The sequence below is a fragment of the Lygodium microphyllum genome, chromosome 13, assembly GCF_053477565.2.
Source record: "Lygodium microphyllum isolate KBCC chromosome 13, Lygodium_microphyllum_v1.1.10, whole genome shotgun sequence".
Lineage (NCBI taxonomy): Eukaryota > Viridiplantae > Streptophyta > Polypodiopsida > Schizaeales > Lygodiaceae > Lygodium > Lygodium microphyllum.
In genome coordinates this window covers 122,784,161-122,796,217 of record NC_141147.1, presented here as the reverse complement: position 1 = coordinate 122,796,217, position 12,057 = coordinate 122,784,161, and the positions used below count along the sequence as shown (strand labels likewise).

Genomic DNA, 12,057 nt, shown 5'->3' with positions numbered 1-12,057 from the left:
ACACTACAATTAGCCTATTAAACACAATCAATCTGTGTGTGTGTGTGTGTGTGTGTGTGTGTGTGTGTGTGTGTGTGTGTGTGTGTGTGTGTGTGTGTGTGTGTGTGTGTGTGTGTGTGTGTGTGTGTGTGTGTGTGTGTGTGTGTGTGTGTGTGTGTGTGTGTGTGTGTGTGTGTGTGTGTGTGTGTGTGTGTGTGTGTGTGTGTGTGTGTGTGTGTGTGTGTGTGTGTGTGTGTGTGTGTGCGCGCGTGCGCGCGCGTGCGCAAAGTTGAGCTTTCTTTCTTGCTGCTGCCATGTAGAGAGCTTAAATATCAATGAATGTGTTCTTCCCCCTTCTATTTGTTTGACTAGAGCTTGAATATCCATGGCTGCTCTCCTTTGCTGTGTCAGGCATATGAGGGAAATAATAACATCGCTGGTGAAGGGGGTGTACAAGATGGAGGAGGACTAGCTGGCAGGGATGTGGGAGTATGAGTATATTAATAAGCTAGAAGATAGAGAGTATGAGTATATTAATAAGCTAGAAGATAGACATGACGGGGAATCAAGAGGATGGTGGTGGTCATGCAAGCTAGCAAAGGATGTAGAGACAATGAAGAGGAAGATATTGCTAAGCTAGCAGAGCACTTAAAGACGATGAAGAGGAAGACGTTGCTGTGGTGGAAGATGTTCCATTACAGGATGGTGAAGCCCATCGAGGACGATGGGAGGTGGGAGCAGAGAAGATACGTAGGACGGGCAAAGTAGGGAGCTCTACCAAAGCAAGTGGGAGCTCGAGCAACAGCAACAACGGGTGCTTGGAGCAAACGACAACAAACCTAGCAACAATCGTCAGCAGCTTTGACATGGGGCTTTGACATGGGGAGAGAGAGAGAGAGAGAGAGAGAGAGAGAGAGAGAGAGAGAGAGAGAGAGGAGAGAGGAGAGAGGGAGAGGAGAGAGGGAGAGCAAGAGAGAGTCATGACAAGGAAAATCATTATGAAAAACGACACCTTATCAAAATCAAAGGCTAGGTTCACACAAGGTGGCAAAAGAGAAAAGGGGAGGGGCATCATCCTATGTGTGTATTTTTCATTTGAAAAGAAAAAGTTGGGTTTTTTCTAGACCCACCAGAACTTCTACCAACCTCACACTATCAAAAAAAAAAAATCTTGATGGAAGATGTTCCACTTTACATGTGGCAAAATTTGATTCAACAAAAGTGTGCATGAACTTTTGTGTTTGGTTGCTTTTAACACATAATAAATATATTTCCACACACTTTCACCATTAGTGTGAACTCATGGTAGATCTCCTCTAAATTGTTAGAACTCTTGCCGCCTTAGTGTGGACCTAGCCTTTGGAAAGATAATTAAGAAATGGAGAGAAAAAAGAGAGTTTTTAATGATTAACATGAGAAAAAGAGAAAGTGGTCATAGTATTCACCACCAATTAACACGAGAAAGAGAGAGAGGGGAGGGATCATTAGCATTTTCAGATTTAGTAATTGAATTTTAATAATATTGGGAACCTATATATTCTTTAAAGTGGAACTTAGAGTGGAGATACATACATACATACATACATACATACATACATACATACATACATACATACATATGTGTGTGTGTGTGTGTGTGTGTGTGTGAAGAGAGAAGAGTGTGAAAAGAAGTGAATTGAGAGTGAAAAGGAGAGAAATTGTGTATATGTATATATGTGTGTGTGTGGAGAGAGAGAGAGAGAGAGAGAGAGAGAGAGAGAGAGAGAGAGAGAGAGAGAGAGAGAGAGAGAGAGAGAGAGAGAGAGAATGTGTGTGTGTGGAGAGAGAAATAGGGAGAGTATGTGTCTGTGTGGATAGACAAAGAGAGAGAGTGTGTGTGGGGAGAGAGAGATGTGAAATGGAGCAAGGGGTGAGCAAGAGAAATGAAACAGGGGAGAGAGAGAGAGAGAATCATGACAAAGAAAATCATTATGAAAAAAGATACCTTATCAAAATCAATTTGGAAAGATAATTAAGAAATGGTGAGAAAAAAAAGAGTTTTTAATGATTAACATGAGAAAAAGAAGAAGGGGTCATAGTATTCACCACCAATTAACACGAGAAAGAGAGAGAGGGGAGGGATCATAAACATTTTCAAATTTATTAATTGAATTTTAATATTATTGGGAGCCTATATATTCTTTAAAGTGAAACTTAGAGTGGAAACTTAGAGTGGATATATATATATATATATATATATATATATATATATATATATATATATATATATATGGGGGGAGATAAAAAACCGAAGAAAGAGAGAGAGTGTGTGTGTATGTATAAGTGAAGGGAGAAGAGTGTGAAAAGAAGTGAATTGAGAGAGTGAAAATGGGAGAGAGTATGTGTATAAAGAAGTGAATCAAGAGTGAAAAGGAGAGAGATTGTGTATGTGTGTGTGTGTGTGTGTGGAGAGAGAGAGAGAGAGAGAGAGAGAGAGAGAGAGAGAGAGAGAGAGAGAGAGAGAGTATGTGTCTGTGTGGATAGACGAAGAGAGAGTGTGTGGGGAGGGAGAGAGAGAGAGAGAGAGAGAGAGAGAGAGAGAGAGAGAGAGAGAGAGAGAGAGAGGAGAAGGACTTGCAACACTGCTCTTTCACAATAGCTTCACACTCCATGAAGCAACCTAGTGTTCCACACATGCAAAGTGCACAAGAAACACTAGTATAATTACTTATTTTTAATTTTCTCACTTTTGCTTAGCTCCTTCATTGCCAATTATATTATCCACTTTTCTCCATTAGTGGCACGTGTTTGTTGTCTCAAGGAATGCTATTGCTTCACATTTACTCAAAATCTCCATCAAATCCAAGCACATCTTCCAATATGAAGTTGAACGATGTACATATTTATGGAGGAAATGTAAGAGGAATTCTTTTATGCATACTCGTGCCTTCTATGCTTAATAGTTGTATGTGATGAGAAATCCTATAAGGTTAGAATTGAGAGGAGCACCCATTCACACTCGTGTTACAATCACAAGGAAATGGTCCATGCGGTGTGTTGTTCAATGGGCACTATTCATATGTTAGCACACTCATGACTTAGGTTTCCCACCATAAGCAATTCAAATTTGGCATCTAAATATTGGCTTCAAACAAAATTTGTGACTCTTTGGACACTTGTTACGATGTTAGATTATAGTCTTGAAAAATAATAAAGCCTTGGTTTGGAAGTACTATATGCATGCCACATAGGTGTGATGGTAGGCTTTTGAAATTCATGGATTATAAGTTGTATAGATGGATGCATTTTATTTTGCTTTCATATAGCGAAGTGGTCCATGTGGTAAATTGAGATGGTATGTATAACCTTGCTTTTTGATGCCATCCACCTATGCCAAGCTGGATACAAGATTACTTAGGGCCATGCCACATCTAAGTCGACAAGCTTAAACAAGTAAAAGGGAGAGTGAAAGCACCAAGGCCACCCACACCTTGACTATGCAAGGGCTCCACTTGTGCTAAAACAAGGAGAGACAAGGTGCTTGAGGTGAGAGAGAGTAGAGGAGAGAGAAGAAGGTCTTTAAGAGAGAGAATAAGATTCCCACTAATGAATGATTGCCAAGTCTTTGGACTTCTCCAAGTTAATGGGAGTACCACCATTTGTAGAGCTACTCCATAAACTCACCAAAGTTTTGACAGAAAGTCAAGAGTGGTCGAACAAAATTGTCACGTACACCATTTGTAGAGGTACTCCATAAGGGATGTAAACTAGCTGATGGAAATTTTAAGGTTTTTTGTAAAGGCCTAAGACAATTATGTCTTGAAGAAGCCTCTTAGTAGGCTATGTTACTTAGGTGTGGCTTAGCTCTTATTTTGCCCGTCGGTTCGCTCTAATCTGAACCCACCTTAACATGAGGCACACGTGGCAAGTCGGGATTCGTTTGCAAATTTACAAGTTTGGGTGGGTGTTTTGGGAAACGAGCGATGGGGGGGCTTTTAATATTTTGCAGCCGATGGTTGATAGGCATATTAGGCTATGGTTATTTTCTTTTTAATCCATTCCAATTTCCCCTTCTTCGTTCTTGGATCGACAAGGAAGTTATACAAATCTTCCTCGGAGTCACATTCGCAGGGACAGCTCACTCCCCCGAGTCACAGACAGCCTCCCTCCCTCCCTCCCTCTCTCCCCCTGTATCTGTCACACACACTCACTCGCACACTCAATCTCTCTCTCTCTCTCTCCTGATGCGGCTATGGCCATGAAGCAGGTTATCCTTGCCTAATCCCTTTCCCATGGACCTCTTCTCTCTGATTCGCACTTACCTCGCTCCCCACAACCCATCTTCACCCACTAATAAGCTAGCTCAGTACCAAGGCGCCTTCGCTATCTTCATCCTTGCCTGCATCTCTCTCCTCTTCGGCTTCGTCTACTTTGACATTGTCCAGATTACCTCCATAGGAGCTCTCCTCTCCAACATTGGGCCCTGGAAGGCTGCAGATCCACTACAGGAAACCCTCAACCCTTATCCTTCTCATAATCTTAGACCAAAACCATGGCAAACCATCACAATTGAACCCCCCTCTACTGATAGTTATCCGTCGCCTTCCCCCCTCAAAGGGAGCTCCTCATCTGATACAGGGAATGGAGCGCAGAAGGATCTGAAGAAAGAAGAAGAAGAAGAAGAAGAGGACGACGAAAGTGATATTGAGGTTGTGGATAGGTCTCCTTATCTGCAAATTCAGGGTGATCGTCATCAGAGGTGCAATCTGTTTGTGGGGAGGTGGGTGAGAGATGAATCGTATCCTTTGTATGCCTCCCGGGATTGCCCCTTCATAGACGAAGGCTTCAGATGCCAAGAAAATGGTAGACCTGATCAAGATTATCTCAGGTGGAGATGGCAGCCCTCCGGGTGCGACATGCCCAGGTTCTCTCTCTCTCTCTCTCTCTCTCTCTCAATTTTCTAAAATTTTAGGACCCTAGCTAAGGAGCTTATGAGAGCAAAATTTTGCACTCACAAGAAGTTTTAGACATTTTTCCATTGATTCCCACATTGTAAATTATGACAACATCATTGGAGCAACACATAGCTAGCTTAGTGTGGTGGAGGCCGGCAGCCCCTTGCCCCTAACCGCAGCTTACCTAGGCATGTAGTGCCATCAAAAACAAGGGAAAAGAGCACGTTTTCCCACATGGGAAAATGTTAAAAACTTCTTATGACCACTCCATAACATTTTAACATACCCTTTGTACCAGCCCAGCTAAATGTTATCATAAAGTTTAGGGTAGTTTTAATGCTTATTAATATACTTCACTTCCATACCTTAGAGCAACATTGGAACTCTATGAATGCAACGTCTTTACATGTATTTTGTACTCTTAGTTATGGTGCCTTAGCTAAATGCTACTTAGACATTTGCAATTATGAAAGCAATGAGTATAGTGTCAATGATAAGTAAAACTCCGTATGTGATGGTAAATTGAAGGCATTACATTTCCACATTACCAAAAAAGTTGTTTGTTTAGGATATTGTTTAATGCTCAATAGGAACATGTAAAACATGTAAATGGTCTTCCGTATCCACTTGCGCGTATTGTTTTTTGCTATTACTTTGTGAGCATTTGTGTTGTAGCTTGTACCTTCTAGTAATCAATCAATATCATTGGGAGGATCAAGGTTGTTGCATTCAAGATATAATATATATATATATATATATATATATATATATATACACACACGCATGAGGGTTGTTAGGTTGTCCAATGCACATTGCCTTTAAGGGGAGACATGACTTAAAGTTGTCAATATGCTAACTTCAATGAGAGATTCAGCGGAAAAGGTTGCTTGAGGCTTACTTTTTTGACACGTTCTACTTTCAAGACAATTTTCCCTTATTAGTTTACAAGTTTCCTACCCATTTTTTAATGTAGTCAAAGTGGTGGCTTAGCTCTTGAAGAGTTTGAACTTTGTAACTTTCCCATATAAGGGATGATGTACATATTTATTTCGTTATAATCAAATGTGTACGCTATATATTAAAAAGACACCACAATTTCAAAGTGCATCATGAAGTGGGAAAATTGTAATGCTATGTTGTCTTCCCTTTTCAAAAATAAGAGGCATACACACATTCCCACACAAGTGTACACACGCACATGTGTATACACACGAACCATAATGGATTGTTCATACAAAGTAAAACCTCTCTCTCTCTCTCTCTCTCTCTCTCTCTCTCTCTCTCTCTCTCTCTCTCTCTCTCTCTCTCTCTCTCTCTGTGCGCCTCCCCCTGCCCCCCCCCCCCCCCCCCCCCAAACGTGCGTGCCAATGTTTATATATGTGCATATACATATGACTCTTTTCTAATCTCTTTTCCATGAACAAAAAAACACAAACAATATTTTTAAAAGTTTGGGCCTAAGGTGTTGTTTTTAATTTCCCTCATTAATACAAAGATTGACGTATATATAGTTAAGGTCTCTATTTCAATTAGAGTGTTCATCATGGTTATACAATGCTAATGTAAATCTTGTAGTATGTAACTATTGTCTAAAGTTAATTTCATAGTTTATTGAAAGCAATCAATGAATTATGTAGTTTTGATGCAAGAGACATGCTCAAAAGGCTTCAAGGATCTCGGCTTGTTTTTGTTGGAGACTCTATTGGTCGAAATCAATGGGAATCAATGCTATGTATGCTTGCACAAGTTGTGCCTAACAAGACACGCATATATGAAGTAAATGGACAACCCATAACAAAGCATAAGGGATTCCTTATCTTCAAATTTCAAGACTACAATTGCACAGTGGAGTATTATAGGTCCCCTTTCCTTGTACCTCAAGGCCACCCTCCTCGGAACTCTCCACAAGGTGTTAGAATATCTTTAAAAGTGGACACAATGGATTGGTCCTCCAAATATTGGCGTGGTGCCAATATCCTTGTCTTCAATGCAGGCCATTGGTGGAATTATGAGAAAACACGAAAAGGGTATATACTCTCAATAAACACGCTTGTCTTTTCATTTTCAAAGATATATTAACTTTTGTTTCCTTAACCTCTTTTATTCTTTTTCAAGTGGATGTTACTTTGAAGTAGATGGACAAGTGAATAAGAGTATGAAGGTGAAGGAAGGATTCACCAAGGCAATGCGCACTTGGAGGGATTGGGTGATCAAGGAAATTGACTTCAACAAAACACAAGTCTTTTTTCGAAACTATGCACCAGCTCATTTCAGGTGCTTAACTATATCTATTAATTAATTTAAGCTAGTTAGTCTCTATTGCCCATTTCGATGTTTGGTTGTTAATAGTGCTTTGTGTGCACACACATTCTCTTTAGAATTTCAAAAACAAGGAATAAGCATTTTGTGAGAAAACTAATGGTCATGTTTGACATGATGCATATTGCTTATCTTGATAATTATATATAAATGGCTTAAGAGTAACCTTTTGCAACATATTCCATTCGGACATCAAACCCAAATCTTAATCATATCTAGTGCCACACAAAGAGCCTCACTTCATAGATTATCTAAGTTTACATCATGTTTTTAAGGCCATGCAGAAGGCCATTTTAATGTGGAAACAATGTGCTACATTTATCTTCCATTTGTGGAAAAGGTTATATAACTCCTTGAATAGGGTAGCATTTTTTTGAGGATTTTGTGCATTAAAGGTTTGATACTAACATCACAAATCTTACTTATTTTCATCATTTGCATGATTTGGGAGTTGGTATGTTGTAACTTTGGCATCTTATCATGGTCCTTTTCTAGTGTGCTGGCATTTAATGTGTTACACCCACATAGCACATTGGTGATTACGACACAAGTTAGAAGCTAGTTGTCTACATTTATGTGGTCATGGTAGAGAGCTAATCTCTTCCACAAAGTCAAGTTTCCTTCTAGATTGCTTACCCCTACTCTAGAACTTGGTATCATTAGTGGGGCATCCTCTACACTAGCCATATGTATGTATAACACTATAAATCTTGCAAATAATGCTTATAAGTTGTTTACATAACTATGACAATCCAACCTAAACAAGTCCACTATTATCAATCACTCTACCGGATTTTCTATTCACTTGTTAATGCATAGGGAACCAAGATTTCTTAAGGCTTATAGGATGCATGACCCTATTGATGCATCATTTTTTGAGTAAAGGGATGAAATACCAATAATAGTTAAGACCTAGGGATGAAAATAGATGTATAGATATCTTCCACAAGGTTCATGCTCAAAGAAATGTTGTTATAGGAAATCGCAATGGTGGCGCCGTAACTACTTTTATGTCTAACATTATAGTGCTAGAGTAGTGGCAAAAGCTTTTTTACAGCTTTAGCACACTTCTTGGCAACTTTGAAAAATAGGAGCAATAACAAGGCATGAGAGGATGTTGTCATTGTGCCAAATGTGAAGTGAATTTGGGGGGTCCTAATAGATAGATGATGTGAAGGAATAAAAAGGGGTGTGTGGGGTGTTTGGCTTGCAGGGGCGGGACGTGGCAGGGAGGGGGCGGATGCGACAACGAGACGGAGCCGTTGCGGGAGGAGGCGGGGGAGGAGGCGTGGCAGAACGCGGTGCTGCTGCGGGAGATATTACCGGGCGTGCCGGTCGCCCGCCTTCTGGACATCACCGGTCTGTCCGCCCAGCGCCCGGACGCCCATTCCTCCCTCTACAACCAGCCCGCCCCTCACCATAACACCACCAGGCAGGATTGCAGCCATTGGTGCCTCCCTGGCTTGCCCGACACGTGGAACCTCCTCCTTTACGCTAGCCTCATATCATGACAAGTCACAACCCCCCCGGCCACCCCTTCCCTTTTTTTAATTTTTTTAAAATAAAACCCTCATCACTCAAACCCCCCCCCCCCCCCCCCCGATTGGTATTTGTCCTTCAAGGCTTCAATGTCATGTCACACACACACACTCGCCCTCCTAACCTATACAACTCACTTTACTTGTTACATGTCCAAAATAGAAGAGCAAGCTATGCATGCAACATCACCCTAACCTGAGGTCCTTTGGGATGAGGTGAACCCATCTTTTCCTAAACCTTCCTACATCCCCGATCTTCAAGGGGATGTCACAAACAACAAGTTCCACACACACACACCATGCATCTACCACACTTTAGCACATTGCTATCCCCCTTGTCCCCCATCCTCTTCCCTATTCTTCCCCTTCAACAGTTTTTGTATATTAACCAATGTCTCTTGTTATGCTTAAGTCTGTTTTTGTCTAGCACATCTCTCCAATGCACATATTATAGATTTCTAACCCTAGCTCCGTACTAGAGTGGGATCCCTCTTTCTATTTGACATCTCCCATCCATGCCCTCCTCATTCAACATCCCTCATCCATGCAAGGTTCTTGGCTCCAAAGCACACCCTTGCTTTCCACTCTTAGATAACACTTGTAATTCAAGCATATCTTGAATCTTTCAACAAAGCCCCAAGTTCTTTCATAAAATCAAAGGTCATCAAAGATTTCAACAATCAATATTCAATCTCTTTTCATATCTTGTGGATATAAACCACGAGATGAAAACTTGCAAAAATTTTATTTTCTTACATTCTATCTCTACTATGAGTATAATCATGAAGTTTTTTTCCTTTTAATACTGAACGTAAAGCAACTCATAAGCAATATTCAAATTTTCCTATAAGGTCCATTCTTCCACACACATGCATGCATGATCTTCTTGTTAGCCAATCATGATTTGTAGTGTGCTATGGCTACTCAACAAAATAAAGATTTGGATCCAACTCTTTGTTGGACTAGCATCAAATTGAAGAAAATGTATGTCATACAGGAGTTAGAGAACATCAATAAAAGAATGACGATGGGAGTTTGTAATTTGCAAGTATGATGGTCTTGTATAATTCACTGTGATAGGTTTTGCTTCCTTGCATTTACAAGTATATATCCATAGATTCTACAAGGGTTACTAACCACACCTACAATCTTTTTATACTCATGTTCGGCCCCTCCTCATCACGATTCTACCTTCCCCCTAGTTGGATTCATAATATGTACATGTACTTCAATTCTCAAGTGATATATGTTGGACAACATAACTAATGTATTGATATGTATTGAGCATGCTAAATACACCAATCAAGATGCCTTATTGATTCAAAGTGGATAGGCAAAGGCCTTCAAAATTGTGTATTAGGACTTCATATCTCATATCATGACTAGGATGGGTTTTAGCCAAAAAAAAAAACACAACATTTATTAGCAACATAGGGATGGGACTTACCTATTATACAAAAGGAAATAAAATTGTCAAATGCTTAGATAATTGGTAATTTGTTGGACAAGGGTGTCCTTTGAGTGACTATATGTTATTATCCCTCATCCCTTGCCTTTATATATGCATAAGTTGACGTAAAAGTAAACATTGCAAGGCCTTCAATTGATTGATGCTTCATGCCTCTTGGCCTAATTATATGCTAATGATTTGTATCTTATGCATTAAAATGAAGAGGAAAACACAACCTCATAGTAGCTCTAATTTGCTATGACAACAAGGTTGGAAATAATCTAGCCAAATGAAACTTCTTTTGGTTGACAACGAAAACATAGAATGAGTGAGTATGGCTAGGTCAAATATCATATTCAGTGAGCTTGCTTGCACCACTAAGCCATTTCCATGGAGTGCACTGAGAAGGTGCAAAATGATTAGGTCAAAAAATTGTGGATGAAGCATGAGTTTTGAAACTCTCCATTTTTCCATTGCATGTTAGAGCTGCATCACAAAATCTATTGGGAAACTCTATGAGATTAGAAAACATTCAATGGAGTTGTTTGTTTCAACCATTTTTGGCTCAAGTTGACCCTTATAGGGCTTATTCTTGGTATAGCATGGCATTAAGAGAATGAGAAACATGATTAGCATTGATTGGAAGTTCCTTACTTTTCCACAAAGATATAGAAATTTGGGCTTAAGATCATCAATGAGCCTATCAAGAGGAAGGCATATCCAATCATTGTTATGCATAATGCCAATTATCCTTTAATTCTTATCGCACCCAAAAAGTTGGATAAAAACTCACCTTAGATTCATGAGCATACCAATTGATTGTGGCATTTGACTAAGTCTAGAACCAATGAGATAGGAACACTTTGATGGATATAGAAAAAGTAAACCTCCATGAAAATTTTTGAGAGCTTTTAAGGGAATCTTTGCTAGCCGAAAAGGTCTTGCAAAAAAAGAGAGTGCAATATCCAAGCATAAGAGATGTGGAGTAGATTATGAAGACCCCTTTCATCCCTTATTGTACTCATTACTTAATCATTAGACTATACAATCCAAGTGTCAACCTTCCAATACGAATTTGGTGAATATTTCAAGTCTTGGCATAGTGACCTCTACTCGCTTATATTTCTCTTACTTCTTTGCATGGACTAGATTGTAAGAAAAGATAACACAACAAAGTAAAACTTTGATTATTGTACATGATTACAAAAGACAAAGTTAAGCTTCCCGACCATGTGCTTTTGTTAGGAAGTTGTGATAGTACAAAAGAAAATAGGATAGATCAAAGGCTATCTATGTAGAAAAGTGTGGCCGAAGCTTGAATAAAGTGTTGCATGCACACTTTTGCACGCATGCAACCAAAATTGACTATTAAATGTTTGGTGGGAGAAGCTGCACCGTGATAAGACCCTCCAATAGGGACCTAGTACAACAATGACAACACACGCATGTAGCCAAGCTAGTAATGTGCCAACCCCCTCTAGGGTTTGTCTCTAGCTATCTAGCCACAATCATCCTCCATCTAGTGTTGAAATTGGTATCTACTAGGTGAATGTGCTACTCATAAATGCATTCTCCTCATATGGAGGCATTACTAAGATAGAGGTGATGACTACCTATGTAGCTACATGAGGAATGGATCATTGATCTCCAATAACCCCCTCAATGTTCATCCCAAACATGAACTATTCCTTTGGTCCAATATCAAGCTGATGAATGTCACTCCAAGGCACTCCTCCCAAGAGCTTTGGTGAAAAGATTTGCACAATCATCTTTCATATGAGATTTCTTCAAATCCACCTCTCCATCCATAACAAGATCTCATACAAATAGGTATTGA

General features: G+C 39.8%; 1 protein-coding gene across 1 annotated transcript; it reads left to right on the top strand.

Moving 5' to 3' along the window:
- The first annotated feature begins 3,970 nt into the window (after nt 1-3,970).
- Nucleotides 3,971-9,454, top strand: LOC148027159 (protein trichome birefringence-like 11). Its single transcript, XM_087691703.1, has 4 exons — nt 3,971-4,882; nt 6,551-6,940; nt 7,029-7,187; nt 8,446-9,454. The coding sequence occupies exons 1-4, from the start codon at nt 4,251-4,253 to the stop codon at nt 8,741-8,743; spliced, it is 1,479 nt and encodes a 492-aa protein (XP_087547829.1). The 5' UTR covers nt 3,971-4,250; the 3' UTR covers nt 8,744-9,454.
- The last annotated feature ends 2,603 nt before the right edge of the window (nt 9,455-12,057 follow it).

Excerpts from the sequence above, each read along its gene's own strand:
- LOC148027159 (XM_087691703.1), top strand. The coding sequence starts at position 4,251 with ATGGACCTCTTCTCTCTGATTCGCACTTACCTCGCTCCCCACAACCCA. Across the intron at positions 4,883-6,550 it reads TCCGGGTGCGACATGCCCAG|TTTTGATGCAAGAGACATGC; the intron begins GTTCTCTCTCTC and ends TGAATTATGTAG. Across the intron at positions 7,188-8,445 it reads TATGCACCAGCTCATTTCAG|GGGCGGGACGTGGCAGGGAG; the intron begins GTGCTTAACTAT and ends TTTGGCTTGCAG.